At 51.5% G+C, this 19,622-nt stretch overlaps 1 protein-coding gene across 6 annotated transcripts in view; it reads left to right on the forward strand.

Annotated features, from left to right (window-relative positions):
• Positions 1–19,622, forward strand: part of prdm5 (PR domain containing 5) — a 40,521-nt gene that overhangs the window by 12,180 nt on the left and 8,719 nt on the right. For all 6 annotated transcript variants that reach the window (XM_072710502.1, XM_072710505.1, XM_072710503.1 and 3 more), the window contains exons 8-13: positions 2,601–2,680; positions 5,404–5,488; positions 5,621–5,778; positions 7,875–7,968; positions 9,212–9,372; positions 11,652–11,745. In XM_072710502.1, coding sequence (XP_072566603.1) covers positions 2,601–2,680; positions 5,404–5,488; positions 5,621–5,778; positions 7,875–7,968; positions 9,212–9,372; positions 11,652–11,745 — 672 coding nt within the window. The remainder of the gene's footprint in view (positions 1–2,600; positions 2,681–5,403; positions 5,489–5,620; positions 5,779–7,874; positions 7,969–9,211; positions 9,373–11,651; positions 11,746–19,622) is intronic.

Here is a 19,622-nt window from a genome sequence, read left to right on the forward strand (position 1 = left end):
CAGCAGCAGCTAATTCCCTGCTCTGTGTGTGTGTGTATGTCTGTGTGTGTGTGTGTGTGTGAGTCTGTCTGTATGTCTGTGTGTGTGTGTGTGAGAGTCTGTCTGTCTGTCTGTGGGTCTGTGTGTGTGTGAGTCTGTCTGTCTGTCTGTCTGTGTGTGTGTGTGTGTGTGTGAGTCTGTCTGTCTGTGTGTGTGTGTGTTTGTCTGTGGGTCTGTGTTTGTGTGAGTCTATCTGTCTGTCTGTGTGTGTGTGTGAGTCTGTCTGTGTGTGTGTGTTTGTCTGTGGGTCTGTGTGTGTGTGTGTGTGTGTGTGTGTGTGAGAGTCTGTCTGTCTGTCTGTGTGTATATAACATCACAACAGAAGGCAGAATTTGAAAAATGGCTGTAGAACATTATATTAATAGCAACATCGCATGTTATGCACATGCAATTCTTACATTGCTAGGTAGCTATGTTAAGATCAGGCTTTTTCATACTTTCAACTCTGTACAGACATTATAGCGCAGGGAGTATAAGTTTCACTAAACTCTTTGCAATTTAATTACTCCATTACGCAATTTTATTTAAAATCTAGTTCATCTAGATTATCTATATGTTTAAAAATAGTTTTAAAGTTTACCTCCGTGACTTTTGCATGAGCCTGCATGCGTTCTCGGAGACAATCAATCATTTCCATCCTTGCTATTTAAATCATTCCTAGACAGGTTTGTCAGAAATTTATGAACTAGTTTTTTGTTTTATAAATACCCCAGCATTTATTACAACAAAATCACATTGCTGTATTTACAACAAAATCACATTAACATTAACATTATATTAAACAAAATACTTTTTAAATTTTTCATGCCATCTTGATCTTTTTGTTGTATCTGTTCTTCTGACCAGATCGCATTTTTTTTTTTTAACTTAGTTTATCATTGTCGAGTTCACAACTGCTTTAACGGCGGCAGTTGTATTGAGTTCAGAGGCAGGCTATTTGCATAACCAATCAACAAAGAACGCGTTTGAAGTCCCACCCTGAAGTACCAAAGTGCCAAAGAACTACCCCAGCTGGTTTGGCACTTTTGGTACTGGGACTCGACTGGAAGTCAATGGAAAAGGGGAAACACTAAAAACTATGGTACTTTGTGCAGTGGAAAAGCGCCCTATGTTTGTGGGTGTCTGTGTGTGTCTGCGTGTGTCTGCGTGTGTCTGCGTGTGTCTGTGTGTGTCTGTGTGTGTCTGCGTGTGTCTGTGTGGATCTGCATGTGTCTGCGTGTGTCTGCGTGTGTCTGCGTGTGTCTGTGTGGAACTGTGTGTGTCTGTGTGGGTCTTATTTGTGCAGATGCCCACCCCCCCACTCAGTCGTATCATGACCCATTACACCCTAACATCCCCTGTGACCCCCCATCCTGTCCCCCCCCTGCCCACTTACTTGTTAACTTGACCCATCCTGACCCCCACCCTGAAATCTGCTGTGCACTGTGTGTGTCTGTACCCTGTTGGGCGGGGGGCAGTTACCATTAATTTTGATTCAGTAAAATAGCCCCAGGGTAGTAAACAGTATTTGACATAGACTTTAAGTTGAAGGACTGTCAGTTTTTAATCTGGTTATTCATGAGGAGGGATGAGAAATAAGATTGTGTGGCCTTTTGACCTCTGACCTTTGACCTTTGGAGGGCAGATAACGATTGGTGCCCCAGTAAGCAACATGCTACCAGCTGTACTTGCTTACTAAGCTTTCACTCTGTACTCTGCGGTCCGAAATGTCATCACTAGCTTGTATGTTTAGGGTTAAGAATCATTATTTATAGACCCCATTAAAATCGAATCATGTTGTATCTGTGGTTTGTTTTTCCAAAAGCAGCTAAAAGGTGTCTGACTAAACACAGCTTGTTTGCATTGGGGGTGAACATGAGGAAATCCGATTCGCTCCCTGATGCATCTCATCCGCAAAAACCCAGAAGGACTGCCAGGCTTTGACAAGGCCCAGTTTGCGAAGGCTGAGGTCCAGCTTTCCAGCTGTGGAATGGCGTGGAAGGTTGTGCTGGTCTGGCTTCCCCGTGGGCTTGTCCTGTCCGCTTTGGGCAGAGGGTGAGGCGGAACAGTGAGACATGTGCGGTTTATGTTGCCTGAACACAATGTGCGGTTTGTGTTTACTGCTGCCTGAACCCTTTAAGCAAGGTCATTCATTTGACAGGTGTAGGTGCCCCGTCAGCACCTTTCCTGGAAAGTACATGCTAGAAGTTGATTGGCTCTCTGTTCTGGCACTTATACTCAGTATTCAATCTTTGCTTCACAGGAAGTTCATGTGAGAAGCTGATTGGCTCTCAGTTCTAGCACTCACACTCAGCATCCTACCTTTGCTTCACAGGAAGTTCATGCGAGAAGCTGATTGGCTCTCAGTGCTGGCACTCAGACTCAGGGCCCTAACTTCATGTATGAATCTGATTGGCTCTTGATGTTGACATTTGCTCACAGTGACCTGCTTTTCTTTTCCCGGAAGCTGACTGGTTCTCAGTCCAGGCACATATGCTCACTGTCCTACCTTTGCATCGCAGGAATTTGACGTGAGAAGCTGATGGGCTCTGAGTATTTACGGAGATCTGTCTCTTTTGCAGGAAGCGCTCGTAGGAAGCTGATGTGCTCCATCTGCAACAAGAAGTGCTCTTCATCAGTCAACCTGCAGGAGCACCGAAAGGTTGGCATTTTCCCACAAAATCGCTGCTCCATCTACACCGAGAGAAGAATTGGGAGAAGAATCAGAGCCTCCTCTCTCTTGGTGGAGGAGGAGCCATTCTGTACTCATCCGGGGAAGCGAGCAGACACACATTTCATGACAGTGAAGCAGGGGCCAAGATTTGCTGTAGTTAATGGCTACATATACATGGGTCACCTGACCAGGTTTCCTAGCAACATAACACGCTTTTGCCAGGTCAGTGGCCTGTACTACAAAGCGGGGTTACTGGCTTATCGGGGTAACTTGTCGGATTTAAGGTAGTCTGGGCAAAATGTAAGTAAACGAATATGAAGTCCATTTAAACTGTGGTACCTTAAATCTGACAAGCTACCCCGATAAGCCAGTAACCCCGCGTCGTAGTACAGGCCACAGGTCTTCGGTGTGGGTCTCATGAAACTTCCTGATGAAGCAGCAGACCTCAGCGGTAGGGGGTGCGGAAGGCAGGCCCCAGCACTGTTGCCAGGGGTTCGCAGGGGGGGGTAGGTCGGGGGAGCGGTTTGATTGCGTACTCCCCCCGGATTTTATTTGGACTTGCTGAAGGATCTTTAGGTAGCAGATTTCATCCAAGAGCGACTTTCCTGGTACCCTACGATATAGCCCTTGTTCATTGAAGGGGAGCCAGCTTCTCGATGTGCGGAGGATGGAGATGGATGCCGGCCAAGCCACTGTCCCTTCATTAAAGAGTCAGGCTGCCATGAAGGGCACTTTAAATGCATAATCAACACAGGCCGTTGAAACAGTGTCTCTCTCATCCAGTGTGGCCAGCCATCGCATGGGCCTTGTTTGGAGCGTTTAGAAAATCCCAGAATGGTTTTCCTCCCTGACCGGGTTAAGGTAATTTACCCCCCCCTCGCATGGAGACCCATTACCGTGCGATTTGCCCCCAGAATGTCAATGGGAATGGATTTGAGACGAGGCACCGTAATGGTGAAGGGTGACATATTGAAAATGGGGCATGAAGATGAAAGGATGATTTGTGGTTCCCTGGATGCCAGGGGCGTATACAGGTGCAGGTATCTGAAAGCTGATTGGGCCCCCGGAGTGTCCCTCACCAATTCAAAACATTTGATTGGATAATGATAAAAATCGGCCACTCTGTATGAACTATGGCTCTCTTATGCCTCCCACTTAAAAAAAATCACCTCTTCTGGACTCTGGTTCTAAAGTCTCAGTTTGGTGACAGGGTGCACTTTGTCCCAGCACCAGCAGAGCTAGTGTGGTAAGCCATAGAGGGCTCTGGACCTTTTGAGGCTGTACTGAAGCGGGCCAGAATCGCCGCGGTGCCCTGACCCCTGTCAGTGGGCGATTAGCCCCCCCCCCCTCCACTCGCAAAGCCCCTGATGGGCCTGAGCGCCCTAATGACAAACAGATTGTTCTCATAATCGGCTCTTTTGCTGGCTGGGCCGGCTGAGAGCGGCCACATCGAGCGGTGCTGTTTCGGGAGGCTAATCTGATTTGGCACTGTGAAGTTCCCTCCTCTCTCCCTCTCTCTATCCCTCTCTCTCTCTCGCTCACTCGCTCGCTCTCTCCCAACTCCTCACATCGAATGAGCCTCGATCGTCCTAACTGCATTTTCATGCATTTTTTTTTCTGAAATTTACATCACACCTTGACGGTGCTCAGCATGGCTGTCTGTGAGCTACAGGGTTTCTTGTTAGAGTAATTAAATGGACATGAAGCGATGTCACCCTGTGATCCGGACCCTGATTAAAACATACTTCCCAAAATATCAACTCGAGACTCCATGGAGAGATCCGGAAACTTTCCAAAATCTCGACTTGACGCTGACCCAAGATTCTATGGAGAGGCCCGGAAACTTCTGTCTGTGAGCAATTCTGAAGCCGCCCAGGGATCGTTGGAGAAAATCCGGCCAAAGGCTGCGCTAATCCTGTGTTTCAGCCTCTCTCTTCCCAAACTAAAAAGACGAACGGCAACCGTCGTTCCCGAAAGTGCTTCCGTCAAAGCCGGACTGCAGGGACCGGAAGTTTCCAGAAAGCTGCTGGCATGGTGGCTGAGGAGGCTCTGGCGTCGCCTCTCCAGAGAGGGTGTCACAGACGGGCTCCCTTCCTTCCTCTAAGGCACCATACTGATGTATCACTGCCCCCCCCCCCCCCCCCCCCCCCCCCCAAATCAGGATCACATGCCCCATGGAACAGTCGCAAGCACCAGAGCACAGAGGTGCAGTTATTAAAACTTTGCTGCCAGCTTAATTACATTTCCACCCCCCCCCTCCATTTGCTTCACTCTGTCAGTGGGCTGGGCCTGGTGTGGTGGGGGGGGGGTGCACAGCAAAGAGCTTAATCATTGCAGCTTGTCCCCCACGGGAGCCATTGGCGTTATCCGCTCTTACTGAGGTTCTTCACGACAACTGGGCTGGCTTCCTTATCTGGGTAGACCGTGGCATCTGCGATGTGTTCCGGAAAGTTCTGCCAGCAGACAGCCCGCTTTGAATCAGGAGAGCGGCCGCTCAGTGTCTCACAGCTGCGGTGTCTTTGTATCCACCAGCATAGACGATTAAAAGGAAAGTTGTGGCTAAAATGTGAGCGCAGATCCAGCTTTAATCCCAGATCAGCTTGACCGGGGCGTCTGACGTATCATCAGTGTGGTAAACTCTGCCCTGAGTGTTTTCAGATCCCTGTCACTAACTTGGCTTCTGTGCTTCACTTTGTCTTGGTTTCTCTCAGGTGCACGAGGTGTTCGACTGTCCGGCGTGCGACAAGAAATTCATCTCCACCAATCAGCTCAAGCGGCACATGATAACGCACTCAGGTACGGCTAAGAGCAGCACCGCCTGTGATTCAGCCCCAATCGGAATGGCCGCAGGATGGCCCGGGGAGGGAGTGTTTCCTCTATCTGATTGGCTGTTTTCCCTCATTGCCACCTCCCCCTCCGGGCTCGCAGAGAAGCGGCCGTACACCTGCGAGGTTTGCAGCCGCTCCTTCAAGCGCCTGGACCAGGTGACAGCGCACAAGATCATCCACAGCGAGGACAAGCCCTACAAGTGCAAGCTGTGCGGGAAGGAGTTCGCCCACAGGAATGTCTACAAGAACCACAAGAAGGTAATGCGAATGGGGCGGGGCATGGGCAGAGCGTGGGCGGGGCATGGGCAGGGCTGATAAGGAAGGGGTGGGGTTAGAACATAAGAACATAAGAAATATACAAACGAGAGGAGGCCATTCGGCCCATCGAGGGTGGGCCATGGGGAGGATTGACACTAGAATGGGTGGAGCATGTGTGGAACAGGGGTGTAGCATGGGTGGCGTATGGATGGCAATGCATGAGATGGGATAGAGAATGAGTGGGAAGGGGTGGAGCATGATAGGGAAGGGGTGGAGACAGATGTAGGAAGGAGCAGGGCAGAGGTAGTAGCCATTACATCATCTTGGATTGTTGGCTGTGTTTTCCCATGAATAAATTATGGCAATATGTCTCACACACGTGCACACACACACACATATGCATACACTCATGCATACACACACATATACACACACACGCACGCACATGTAGGGTAAACATTAGGGATGCAACGGTACTCGGTAAAATACCGGACCGTTCGGTACACGCTGCACGGTCCGGTACGCCCTTGTGTACCGCGGTATTTCGTTTTTGCACTTCCTTTTGAAAATGGCGATTAATGCTTATCAGGCTCCAGTTAAACAGTAAGCGCCAATGAGCGAAAGCCCTCCACCGTGAGTTAATGTCCAATCACTGTTGTGGCTCCACCCACTCGCCCTCTCACACTGACGTAACTGGAGCTGAGCTCGCAGCTCGGTACGCAGACGCAGAAAAAAAGAAAAACAAACAAGCATGGCAAGCACTAGCGGAACAGTTGAGAGGCAGAAGTTTGAAGAAGCACCGGCTTTGTACAAATGTCCAGTATGGATTTTTTTCGGGTTCGCTGTAGAATACAACGACCAGGGAGTCAAAACAGTTAATAGAAATGTCACTGTTTGTAAACATTGCCTAACACGTGTCCCATACGCTAATGGAAACACCAGCAATATGGCTAAGCATCTCAAACGTAGTCATGCTGATATAACGGTTCCTGAACGGAGGACAGACGAAAAGGTAACTGCAGGTAAACAAGTGTCTATCGAAAAAGCTTTTCAGCAGACATACCCTGCTACATCCGATTAACATAAGAAAATAACCCGTGCAGTGGGAACGTTCGTCGCTAAAGATTTGCAACCCTTTTCTGTTGTCGAAGATGCGGGGTTTTGCCACTTAATTAAAACGCTTGACCCACGTTATGTTGTGCCCTGCCGTACACATTTCAGCGACGTTATAATTCCCGACCTCTATGACAAAGCGCACAAAGCCATCGAAAACGATTTGGCTCAAGCACAGAGCCTCGAGTGGAATATAGAGTGTTTAGAGCACTTTAAGAGGCACTTTAACATTTTTAAAAGTGTTTTTGTTTACATTTTGTAAGTTTGAATTTTATACATGTATAGATATTTTATACATAAATAAGAGGCAGTTTATTATTTGTTTTCTTGTGTTATTTGTAGTGTTGTATTTAAACCAAAATTAAACCGAATATTTGGCCCAAATACCGAGGTACCGTTGCACCCCTAGTAAACACATCCTTATGGGGACCGCTCATTCATTTCAATGGGAAAAATGCTAACGCTAACTATGACAACCTTAACCCCTACCCTGCCCTAACCATAACCATAAGTAACCAGACAAAATACAAGAGAAATACACACACACACACACACATTGGCTCGACAGAGCGGAGTGTCTATACAGATAGACCCATGATATTTGTCCGCAGGGAGTAAGAGGCAGTAGAGGGAGGACCCAGGACAGCAATCCCCCCAACCCCCCCCCTCTCCCCTAGCCCGGCTGGAAACATGACACTCGCTGAGACAGAGCCTCCCCCAAATAATTCTTCATCCTACCTTCCATCTGTCTCCCCTGGGACTCCCTGATCCGGGGGGTGGGGGGGGGGGGGTTGCTGGGCCTGATTAATTTAGTGGGGGGGGTTGATTGACCTTTTGATTGAGATGGGCTATAATCCCGTTATCCCTCCCTGGGTAATTATGCTGCTCGATTGCAGAGATAAGGGGGGTCTCTCCCCCCCCGAAAGTTTCCCATCCACGTGCCTTTTTTCCCCATGATTTCCTGCTCCCTCACCCCCACACAGACCCACTCAGAAGAGAGGCCCTTCCAATGTGAGGAGTGCAAGGCGCTGTTCCGCACACCATTCTCGCTGCAGCGCCACCTGCTGATACACAACAGTGAGTACCGTGTGTGTGTGTGTGTGGCTGCCTGGCTCTCTGTCTGTCTTTAAATAGTGACTCTCCAGGTGTGCAGGACAGCGCCCCCTACAAGTGGTGATGTGCAGTTCAGGGATTTACACCTCTCACCAGTGTCTGGATGTCTCAGTACCACATGCAAGGTGGAAACGGGCTGCAGTGTGTGACTCGGCGTGTGTGTGGGTCTTTGCGTGTGGCTTGGCGTGCGTGCGGGTCTTTGCGTGTGGCTCGGTGTGCGTGCGGGTCTTTGCGTGTGGCTCGGTGTGTGTGCAGGTCTTTGTGTGTGCAGGTCATTGCGTGTGGCTCGGCGTGCTTGCGGGTCTTTGTGTGTGGCTCGGTGTGTGTGCGGGTCTTTGTGTGTGGCTCAGAGTGTGTGCGGGTCTTTGTGTGTGCAGGTCATTGCGTGTGGCTCGGCGTGCATGCGGGTCTTTGTGTGTGGCTCGGTGTGTGTGCGGGTCTTTGTGTGTGGCTTGGCGTGTGTGCGGGTCTTTGCGTGTGCAGGTCATTGCGTGTGGCTCGGTGTGCGTGCGGGTCTTTGTGTGTGGCTCGGTGTGTGTGTGGGTCTTTGTGTGTGGCTCGGCGTGTGTGCGGGTCTTTGTGTGTGCAGGTCATTGCGTGTGGCTCGGCGTGTGTGACGCCCATCAGGTGAAAATCAGGCACCACAGTGACCTCCTTGGTCCTCCTGGCCCACAGATTTGTCATTTCCTGTTCCTGTTTGGAGTTCGCAGGTGCAACATGAGGATGTATCTATAAGTTGGCATGTTGCTCTCTGTCTGCGGCAGTCGTCCCCGGGTGGAGGTGTTTCTGAGAGCGAGGGGGGAGCCCTCGCCCCTTCTTCGGCTTGGGGAGTCAGGACGTTGTGGAAATCGCATTAAAACAGAAGCCTCCCAACTCATGGGGTTTTACTGCCTCCTGTCAGGCTCTTTAACGAGACAGGCCTCAGGAGCATGGCCTCGCGTGTCAGGGAAGGGGTATGCCTCTCTTCATGAGTCTGAGCTGTCTTTCAGGGGCAGAACACAAAGGATACAGAGTGGGGGGGATTTTTAAAGCACTTGATCCTGAAGGTAGACATTTCCATGCCTTACAGGATGATGAGTCTTCGTAAAGCGATTTTCTGCTTTGCTCTTATTGGAGGATGCTTGCGTCTCGTATTTGGAAAGAGAGGACTTTATCCTTACTGATTTTTTTTATGGGCTGACCGTGTGACGTGCCCGTCTTTCCTCAGGCGAGAGGACCTTCAGATGTGACCAATGCGACGCCACCTTCAAGCGCAAGGACACGCTCAACGTGCACATACAGGTGGTGCACGACGGCCACAAGAAGTACAAGTGCGACCTCTGCGAGAAGGCTTTTGTCACACCGTCCGTCCTGAAGAGCCACAAGAAGGTAAGATGGCTCACTCAGGAGCCCCCTTCAGGCGGAAGCCCGAATTACCGTTTCTGCAAAATGAGAACTTCGTTCTCTAATTATGAGGTCGGCCGACTCTATAATCATACCCAACTCTAGACGTCGAACTGAACATGAAACACTGATGAATAAATGTTCCTTTTTTGATTTTTAATTCCCACAGTGACAATTTTTGGCGGTGCTGTAAATCTTGGTGTCTTACATAAACACGCAGGCTTAGTCTTTGTGTTTTTCTGGTCCAGCCGGGATCACGCAGTACTTTTTATTTTGACCATAAATGCTTTAAAATCCCCCCCCCCCACCCCCTCCGCTTTTACACGCTTCTCCCGTGACTGCAAAAGCCATCACACACATTTTTCTTCGTAATTAGAGACGACGTTTAGCCCTAGTGGGGTTTTAAGGCACTGGAGAGGTCCCGGGGTGGATCTGGGGGCCATAACGTGCCGGCGTGTCCGGGGGCTCGGGCTGAGAGCGAATCCTGCCTTGGCACGGGACCAAATACATTACTAACATACTACCTTGCGAACCCTGGCGTGTGACAGATTAGCTGCAATCCTCTCTAGGGAGGAGGCAGGAACCTGCAACAGAAAAGAGCGCCGCCCTACAGGACACCTATTATGTGCAATTTTGCTTTTTCCTCTGGTGCTCAGCCAGGATCTGTTGTTTAATTTCTGTTTATTCTGCACCTTTGCTTTTATTCCGGCCTCCTAGCAGTGCCGGGCCTTGCCGTCCTTCCTGATAGCTCTGTAATTTGGGGCGAGGCTTTAGAGCCTGGCGGACGCATCGATGCTGGAGCACCGCTCTCGGCCTGTGTGAGGCGCCGCCGCCCCGCTGCTCGCTGCATGCTGGTGTGGCGAGGCCTGCACACTCTGCGGCCCCTTCTGGGCGAGACAGACTCCTCTCTTCACGATTTGGAGACGTCCTGCAGAACTGGAGCGTTTTTTTTTTTTTTTTTTTAATCTTTGAAAAGACCAGAAGAAATGCCAAAAACTTGTTTTATTATTGAATTTCATCAGTTTTTCGGGTTTCGTACAGCGAAGACAGATGTGAGGCAGGGACTCTTTATTAACAGGACAGATGTTAGACAGGGACTCCATTAAAAGGACGTATGTGAGACATGGATTGTATTACTAGGACAGATGTGAGACAAATTCTATTAAGAGGACAGATGTGAGACGTGAATTTTGTATTACTAGGACAGATGTGAGAAAGAGACTACTAGTAGGACAGATGTGAGACAGACGTAATAGGACAGATGTGAGTCAGGGACTCTATTAATAGGACAGATGTGACACGTAAATTTTGTATTAGTAGATCAGATATGAGACAGGGATTTTGTATTAGTAGGACAGATGTGAGACAGGGACTATTTATTCATAGGAGAGATGTGAGACAGGGATTTTGTATTAGTAGGACAGATGTGAGACAGGGACTCTTTATTCATGGGAGAGATGTGAGACCTTCATTATTCTGGACTGAGTGTAGCCCTGCTTCTGCTGCACATCCTTGTTATTTAAGAAGTGTGGCTTATTTCCATGTTCACCATCCTGCAGTTAAGGTTGCAGTGTTCTAGTGTCTTTGCTGGTCTGCTTCCCCACGGCACTCCCTGAAAAGCAGCACCCCGACATCCCGACGGGTTCACACTGCGAGTAACAGCACGACATCCTGTGCTGGCCGATCCCCCTGCTCCACACTGGCTCCTAGAGGCCAGCTGTGGTAGGACAGGCTCATGCCACTGTTCCCCCGTTTCAGGGGAAGCCCCACAGCGACCTTCTGCGATTAATCTCTCTTTTTGTGTGTTTGCTGTCTGTTTCCATGACCTGCCGTTCATCTTCCCTGATATACACGTCAAGTTATGCGGTGCGTCGTGCTTTTACAGCGTCTTGTGGTGGGACGGCAAACGGAACCATATGACGGGGACTCGGTAACGAAGAAAGCTTTTACTGGAAAAACATCCCCTTTCGGAAGATTGATGCGGGTTCTGAGGGGGGTGGGGGGAGTGGGAGGCCGCACCAGCACAACAGAAGCATAAACTTGAAAGCAAAGTGGCCAGTTTGCGGTAGGATAAAACGGAATCTGCCTTATTTAACTCTGAGGCCAAAGAGAAACCGAGGCAGGCGAATCGTAAACACTGGCCCAGGTTACTGCATGTGGGGTTAGGCGAGTCGAATGCGGCGTGTCATACCTACGCTGGGGGCGGGGTGGGGATGGGGGGGACAGCGACTGGATCAGTGAGCGCATCCATTCCACCCTGACAGACTCACACGGGCGAGAAGGAGAAGATCTGCCTTTACTGTGGACAGAAGTTCGCCAGCAACGGCACGCTGAGGGTCCACATCCGCAGCCACACCGGTGAGTCCATCACATCCCGCCTCACCCTTTCCGCTCTCCAGTTCCAACACCAACACCCGCGCCCACCGCCAGTCCTGTGAGGTTCTGTGATTCTGGGCCTGTCCACGTCTGCCAGCCTACAGGAAGAGGACCTCGTGTCACTTCCTGTTTTATTTCCACTCCCACCTCGTCATCTGTTCCTCTCCGATTTGGTACGCCTCCCCACCCCGCCTCAGTCTGAATAGCCTGCACTCCCCTCCCTCGCAGTCAGGGATGCAGCTAGAAATCCTGGGTCCTGTAACAAAATGCCTCCTTGAGCCCCCGCGTCCAGTGAAATTCCGAATTTTGCATATTTAAGGGCTCCTGTGAAATGCTGTACCTCGTGAATCTACCAGGGTATCCATGCCCTTATTTGCGTCCCTGCTCACAATACATCTACCCAGAATGCTCTGGGCCAGCTGATGGATGCTATATTGTACGGTATAACAGGAAGTGAACCTGTTGCCTTGGTGTGATTTTGGTAGTCCCTAGTAAGTGGGCCGGATGAAGTTACGCCTCCTGTTTGAGTGGGCCGCCTCCGCAGACATGTCCAGCTGGTTTTGTGAAGAAGTATCTGCACTTGGTGTCACCCCCTGGCAGAACCCCCAGCCCCCCTTCGGCTCTGTCCCCCTGCTGCCCCCCGCGTTTTCCCTGTCGTTTCTCCCTTTATCTGCGGACGCCGGAATACCAATGAGGATGGACAATGGCCGCCCCCCTCCCCGGCTTAGTGTGTGAATCTGCGTGTGGGGTGCACAGGGGTGCAGGGAGCGAGGCATGCTGGGAACTCACAGTGACGGTATTTGCATTAGATAAGACCTGCTGGACAGTTTCTTTATCCATGTGTTATTGTGTCCTGCATTCATGTAACCAAAATCCACACATCCATAAATCCATCTGTCCATCCTTACGTCCATACATTCATCCATCTATACATCTGTATATATCTAATAATCATCCATCAATCTATGCATACATCTATCCATCCATCTTTACATAAATCCTTCCATGCCATCTTTCGGGGGTCCTCATACACATGCTGAACCACCTGATGCACACAGCCCTTGTGCCTTCATCCCCCTGCTGAGGAAGACTCCTCACCCTGCAAGGATATACCCTCATAAATCCGCGGAGACCTTTTTCCAAATGAATTTCCTCCACAAAATGCCTTCACTCCATCACACGCACGGGGCCTTATACAGCTTAAACGCTCCAGTCCCTCCCAGCTTTCATGTCCTAATAGAGACCACGCAGCCCCCCCCCAAAACGAGCGCGGGGCATTTGGGGGCCAGCCTCTGGTAGGTCCCGGCAGGGGCGAGGGCAGCGTGAGGCACGAAAGCAGGACGACACCCCCTACAGGGATCACCGGCGGGAGTTATACATACAGGCGCCTGAGAGTAAACAAGACACTGGGATTCTGGGAATGCTGGGGCGGGGAGCTTGTTTGGGCATCTCAGAGAGGGAAAAACACTAGGAAGAAAGGCAGCCGTCCTGCGGGGCGACCTCAGGGGTGGCGCTGGCCGTAAATCAGCCCCATCCTCTCTCTCACGATCCACAGCTTCTTTTCTGCCCTGTTTTGTTTCCCGTCATCGCTGTGGTGCCGGGCCCGGCCAAGTGGGCCGGGGGAACCAACCCGGTGCCGATCCATGACAGCCAGGTTCTGTTTGCGCAGATGCTGGCTCTGACACTTCACAGTAAATCCTCATTCCCCACTCTCTATGACGGCCTCCGCGATTGGCTGCAGCACATCTTGTTTAACGCGTGCCGGGAAAACCCAGCTTCAGGAACTCTGAGAAACCAGTGTCCTCTGGATCCCCCCCCCCCCCCCCCTTGTCTGCTATTACGATTTTTATGAATGTTTTTTTTTTTTTACAGCCCCCTAAATGTAATTAATGATCTCTGGAAATTTGAAATATAATGAATAGTCCCCATATTAGCAGGGTTGGCGTGTTGAGGCTCAGAGGATCACAAGGTGAGGGGGGTGGACACAAAGGGGGGGGGGGGGGGGGTTGGGGGAGATGGGAACACAAAGTTAATCCCCCATTTCCTCCCGTCATTCATCTCCTGACGATCAGTCTTTGATTTGACCCCACCCACACAGAACAGGGGTGAAATCAGGTTGGCAGAGCTCCACAGGGCTTATGGAGATGGTCGGATCGGACCCTGCCTGCCACGTGGAATGGCCTGGCTCAAACCATCAGATGGATGGTGGGGGGGCGGGGTGACGCATTGGCAGAACTGCTGGTGGTTTTGAAGTCATTGTGATGCTTTTTTTCCCCCCTCATTCCAGATATTGTTTTGTCTCCCGTCGGGCATGGGGAATAAAGATGGAAGTTTTATCTTTGCGTAAACAAACTTCTACAAAGGACCCCCATGGATGGCGAAGCGGCCAGCACTGACAGATCCTCTCAGGGCATTTGAGACCTAAATCCAGGGGTTGTTTGCTTTCCCGCTGCTGTGGGATTACGGCGATGAGCGATCTGAGACTTTAACTCCGAAGAAAGCATGCGGCGATCGTTTTTTTTGAAATTCGATGTTTTTAAGACGTCGTTTCGCTCACCCTGCCCGGCGTGATCCGTGAGGGTCCGGCGGTGCCGACGATGACGTCTGTCTGGCCTCCGACCGTGCGCAACCATGTCAGTCCGCGGTCTTCCTTTGAAGATGCTCCCCAGAACTGTGCCATCAGACCAGAGAGGTAACTTTGCTGGTTTTCCCAGGAAACCTGTCAGGGCTGTCAGAGATGCATAAATTAGAAGAATTCAAGATGAAAAGGATCTGAGCGGGAGGGAGATCAAACACGGTTATCGCACAGAACAAAGAAACGTGTCTGTCTCCAGGGGCTAACTATACCCTCCTTTGTGTTCTTAGAGGGTTGACCGTGCCCTCCTCTCTGTACCCTGACTGTACCCTCTTCTCTGTACCCTGACCATACCCTCTTCTCTGTACCCTGAATGTACACTCCTCTCTGTACCCTGACCGTAACCCTCCTGTCTGTACTCAGAGGGCTGACCATACCCTCATCTCTGTACCCTGACCATGCCCTCCTCTCTGTACCCTGAATGTACCCTCCTCTCTGTATCCTGAGTATACCCTTCTGTCTGTACCCTGACCGTAACCCTCCTGTCTGTACCGTACAGGGACTGACCGTACCCGCCTCTCTGTAACCAGAGGCTGATCGTACCCTCCTCTGTATGCCCTGACTGTACCCTCTTCTCTGTACCGTACAGGGACTGACCATACCCTCCTCTCTGTGCCCTGACCATACCCTCCTCTCTGTAACCAGAGACTGACCGTACCCTCCTCTCTGTGCCCTGACTGTACCCTCCTCTCTGTACCGTACAAGGACTGACCGTACACTCCTCTCTGTATCCTGACTGTACCCTACTGTCTGTACCCAGAGGGCTGACCATACCCTCCTCTCTGTACCCTGACCATACCCTCCTCTCTTTACCTTGAATGTACCCTCCTCTCTGTATCCTGACTGTACCCTTCTGTCTGTAACCTGACTCTAACCCTCCTGTTTGTACCGTGCAGGGACTGACTGTACCCTCCTCTCTGTAACCAGAGGCTAACCGTACCCTCCTCTCTGTGCCCTGACCATACCCTCCTCTCTGTACCATACAAGGGTTGACCATACCCTCCTCTGTGTTCCCTGACCGTACCCTCCTGTCTGTACCCTGACCATACTCTCCTCTTTGTACCCAGAGGGCTGACCGTACCCTCCTCTCTGTATCCTGACATTACCCTCCTCTCTGTGTCCTGACTGTACCCTCCTTGCTGTACCATACAGGGACACACCGTACCCTCTTCTCTGTGCCCTGACCATTCCCTCCTCTCTGTACCGTACAAGGGCTGACCATACCCTCCTCAGTGTACCCTGACCGTACCCTCCTCTTTGTATCCTGACTGTACCCTCCTCTCTGTACGCTGACCAAACCCTCCTGTCTGTACCCTGACCATACTCTCCTCTTTGTACCCAGAGGGCTAACCATACCCTCCTCATTGTATCCTGACCATACCCTCCTCTCTGTACCGTACAGGGACTGACCGTACCCTCTTATCTGTACCCCGAATGTACCCTCCTCTCTGTGCCCTGACCGTACTTTCCTCTCTGTGCCCTGACCGTACCCTACTATTTGTACCCTGACCGTACCCTCCTGACTGTACCCTAACCGTTCTCTCCTCTTTGTACCCAGAGGGTTGACCGTACCCTCCTCTCTGTATCCTGACCATACCCTCCTCTCAGTGCCCTGACCGTACCCTCCTTACTCGGTTATCCAGTTAAGTGGTTATCCCTATGAGATCCCAACCTGCTTACCCGCCCCCACATGCCACCTGCTGCTTATAAAACTCCAGCGCCCGCAGCCTGCCCCTCCCCCCACCAAGCAAGCACAGCTGTGTGCAGCGGAGGCCTATCATACTGGAGAGAACATGCCTCTGAGGAGACGCAGGGGGGTGGAGGAAGAGGCTGGCCCCGGCTCTCAGCCCTGGGGGTGAAGGGTGATTTCCCAGAGCGGGCTGCCCCGTCGCATGCCGAGCATGGGTGCTGACATGCAAGGTCCGTGGCTTGTATGTGGGGTTGGGGGGGGGGGGGTAATGGGACCCCTCCCTTTGCCCCCCCCCCCCCCCCCATCACTCTGATATGATAGCTACACCCCTCTTGGCGCTGAGATGGTATGGAGTGGGGGGATCCTGCTGCGTGTGTCGGGCCCGGTCCGATGTTACTCACGCCGGGGCTGCACAGAAGGCCGAATAGAGGGATCTGATCCTGTGTGTGTGGGTAAGACATCAAAACCTAATAATGCCTCATATCTTGTGTGTGTGTGCGGAGAATCTAACTCACCCACAACAAGTACCTCCCTGCCCCCCCAAGGCCCTTGTGACCTCTTCCACTCCCAGCTTCCACGCGGTTGTGTCCTGGGGGGGGGGGGTCTTACTTCTCTCGCACGCTGTTCTCATCTGCATCATACGTATGTGCTTATTAAGCAGGAAAAGCTGTGTGGTGGATAAAAGATCAGCCAAAGCGGGAATGGCATCGAAGTATGGGTCAAGTGGCAGGGTGCTGCCACGTCCGACCCCCCCATTAGCCTTTGGGGGGTGGGGGGAGTCTGCTAATGGCCTGCAGGCCTGGCTGTGGAGGCTTCCCTCAGGGGACTGGCAGCCCACAGCTCAGGGCCCCTCTGGGCTCTTCTGGATGAAGCTGCTCTATTGGTTCTGTTTCGACTGGACAGCCCTCATTAGTCAGTCCTTACTGGAGCGGGGCTGCCTTATTGGTTCAGTTTCTATTGGACTGTCTTCATTGGTCAGTCCGTTCTGGAGCGGGGCTGCCTTATTGGTTTAGTTTCTATTGGACTGTCTTCATTGGTCAGTCCGTACTGGATCGGGGCTGCCTTATTGGTTCCGTTTCTACTGGACAGCCCTCATTGGTCAGTCCTTACTAGATCGGGGCTACTTTATTGGATTTGGGCTATCTGGTTGTACTGGTACTACTGGTCGTCATTGCCAGCATAGGAGACAGACCTCAGTTCCTTTGCTAGTGGGCCATTTTTGGAAGCAGCAGAGGAGAAGCAACCTTGGAGTGCCAGTAGGAGGTGTCTGTTAGGGTTGGCCAAGCATAACCTGCCCTGGGTTCACTGCCAGCCTGTGTGTAATCTTCGTGTGTGTCTGTTCGTGAAGTCAGCGAGGGTGTGACCAGCTGTTTCACAATCAGTTATGCGTGTATTTGGATCGCTTTGCATGACCCGGCACGCCCCCTGCAATGCCCCCTCAGGCGAAGATGTGCGTGCTAGTACCACCCCAAAAGCAACAGGGGGCGTTCTGCAGCTGCACGCCTGGCACGAATTCTGCCATTGTGGGGGGGGGGGGGACCTTCAAACAGGCTACCCCCCCAACCCCTGCTGCAGGATGGCAAACTTCACGCCTCCTAAACTCTGTGAAATTACCCTGTCTGTTAATCCCATTAGAGAACAGGATCTGTCGGGGTTGGGGGGGGCTGTTTATACCCCCCAAACAGCCGTAACACAACATCTCATTAAGGCACGTTCCTCTCTGTACCGCACACACACACACACACACACCAGGCACCCCATGACTTCTCGGTTCCCTCATTCACCCATCTGGCCGGCTGTAATGGGATTCTCCACCAGCCATTAGTGGACCGACTTGCATTACGCCGAATTACCCAGGATCACGTGCAATTGCGCCGAATCCCCCCGAATTACGCTGAGCCGCACTCCGTCGCATTAGATTAGATTACGTCGCATTATGCCGCAGGATATGAAACCGCATTCCGTTACACTGCGGCACGCAGACTCGCATTCCGTTGCGGGCGTGTAAAATTCCAGTGAGCGACACTCAATTGCGTTTCACTGCCGCACTGCTGACGACTCCGAACGGTTGCCCCCCCCCCCCCACCTTCCCCCTTTGGTGAGGTCCATTTTCAAGTATCAGTTACTTCAGTTCTGGTTGTTATTTTTGCTTGAAACTGACCATATTCAATAAATCTGTTATTTTTATAAAAATCAATGATTCAGAATGGGGACGGTGTGTCTCAACGGGTTAGGATGTCTGTTCGGATTCCATGGTCTTTGGAGCGATGTCACTGCTGGGCCCTTCAGCAAGGCCCTCATCCCCCAGTAGCTCCAGGGACTGTCGGACCCAGCTTTCTGAAATGCACGTCGCCTCTGATAAAAACACTACATAAATAAAATGGAAAAACGCAACTAACAAAATGAACATTGCAGTGGCCGGAACGGTAAAGACGGTAAAAGGGGAACAGGTCACTTTAAATCCCCTGTCTCCGCGGCTGTGTTTGAAAGCAGGCTTGTCACCTGTCGGCCGCATGCGGCGCACGTCAGCCGACTGCTGATTGGACGTGTCAGCGTAAAGGGGGCGGGTTTTAGCCGCGCAGTCGTCCCATCTATTCGGTTTGCTTTGGCCGCGTGCGGACGGCTGTAATTCAAACCAGTGCGCCGATTGAGGCTGAACCCTGGGGGAGGGGGTGTGGGAGTGGGGCGAATCTCCTCCTCTTCACAGAGGAGGCGGCGGATACCAGCAGGGGGCGCCATCCATGCTGAGGCGGAGACATCGACCCCCCCCATGGAATGTCTGGGCAGGACCGGCCGCACACAAGCCCTGCCACCCTACACCCGGCTGATTGAACACGGCCCTCAGCTTTTTTGTTTTCTGCCCCTAATACGCTCCTCCGAGGGGGTAAACGAATCCACATTGCGGCGGGCCCCTGACTGACGGCCCCATCGCTGCTCGCCAGCAATCCGGCTGCCGCTGATAGCATCTCTGAGCCCCTCTTTGATCCCCCACCCCTGGACGATATCGCGGCCTGGAGTCCACCCCCCACGCGGCCGAGAGGAAATGGGTGTGAGACCTGGAGCTGGTTCTGCGGCTCCCGTCAGGCCCAGAATGAGCCACAGGCCCGTTAGTAATGTTATTATTAGCATTATTAGTGTTTATTATTACTATAGCTCTGCTTATCTCCGCTGGGCCTGTAAGGCAAGCAGCCCGCTGTTACGGTGTCTGCCCTGCTGCGCCCTGACCTCTGGGGTAATTGTGTAATTGAGTAATTGAGTAATTGGGTAAGGCATACATAAACAGCGCTGAGCTTCCTGCTTCACCTGGGTCTGTCTTAACAGATGCTCCTCACTCTGAGATGGTCCAACTTAGGATATTTCAAGTCAACGTCAAAGTGAACTTTATTGTCATCTCAACCATATAAATTATAAGGTGGGACGAGATGGCGAAGCTCGAGGTCTGCAGTGTCCAGATACTAGTGCAAATAAGAATTAAAACTTAAAAACAAGGCACGACAAGACATTGTGCGAAAGACAAGACAAGACAGAAGTCGT

The sequence above is a fragment of the Paramormyrops kingsleyae genome, chromosome 4 (genome assembly GCF_048594095.1).
Source record: "Paramormyrops kingsleyae isolate MSU_618 chromosome 4, PKINGS_0.4, whole genome shotgun sequence".
In the NCBI taxonomy this organism is placed as follows: domain Eukaryota; kingdom Metazoa; phylum Chordata; class Actinopteri; order Osteoglossiformes; family Mormyridae; genus Paramormyrops; species Paramormyrops kingsleyae.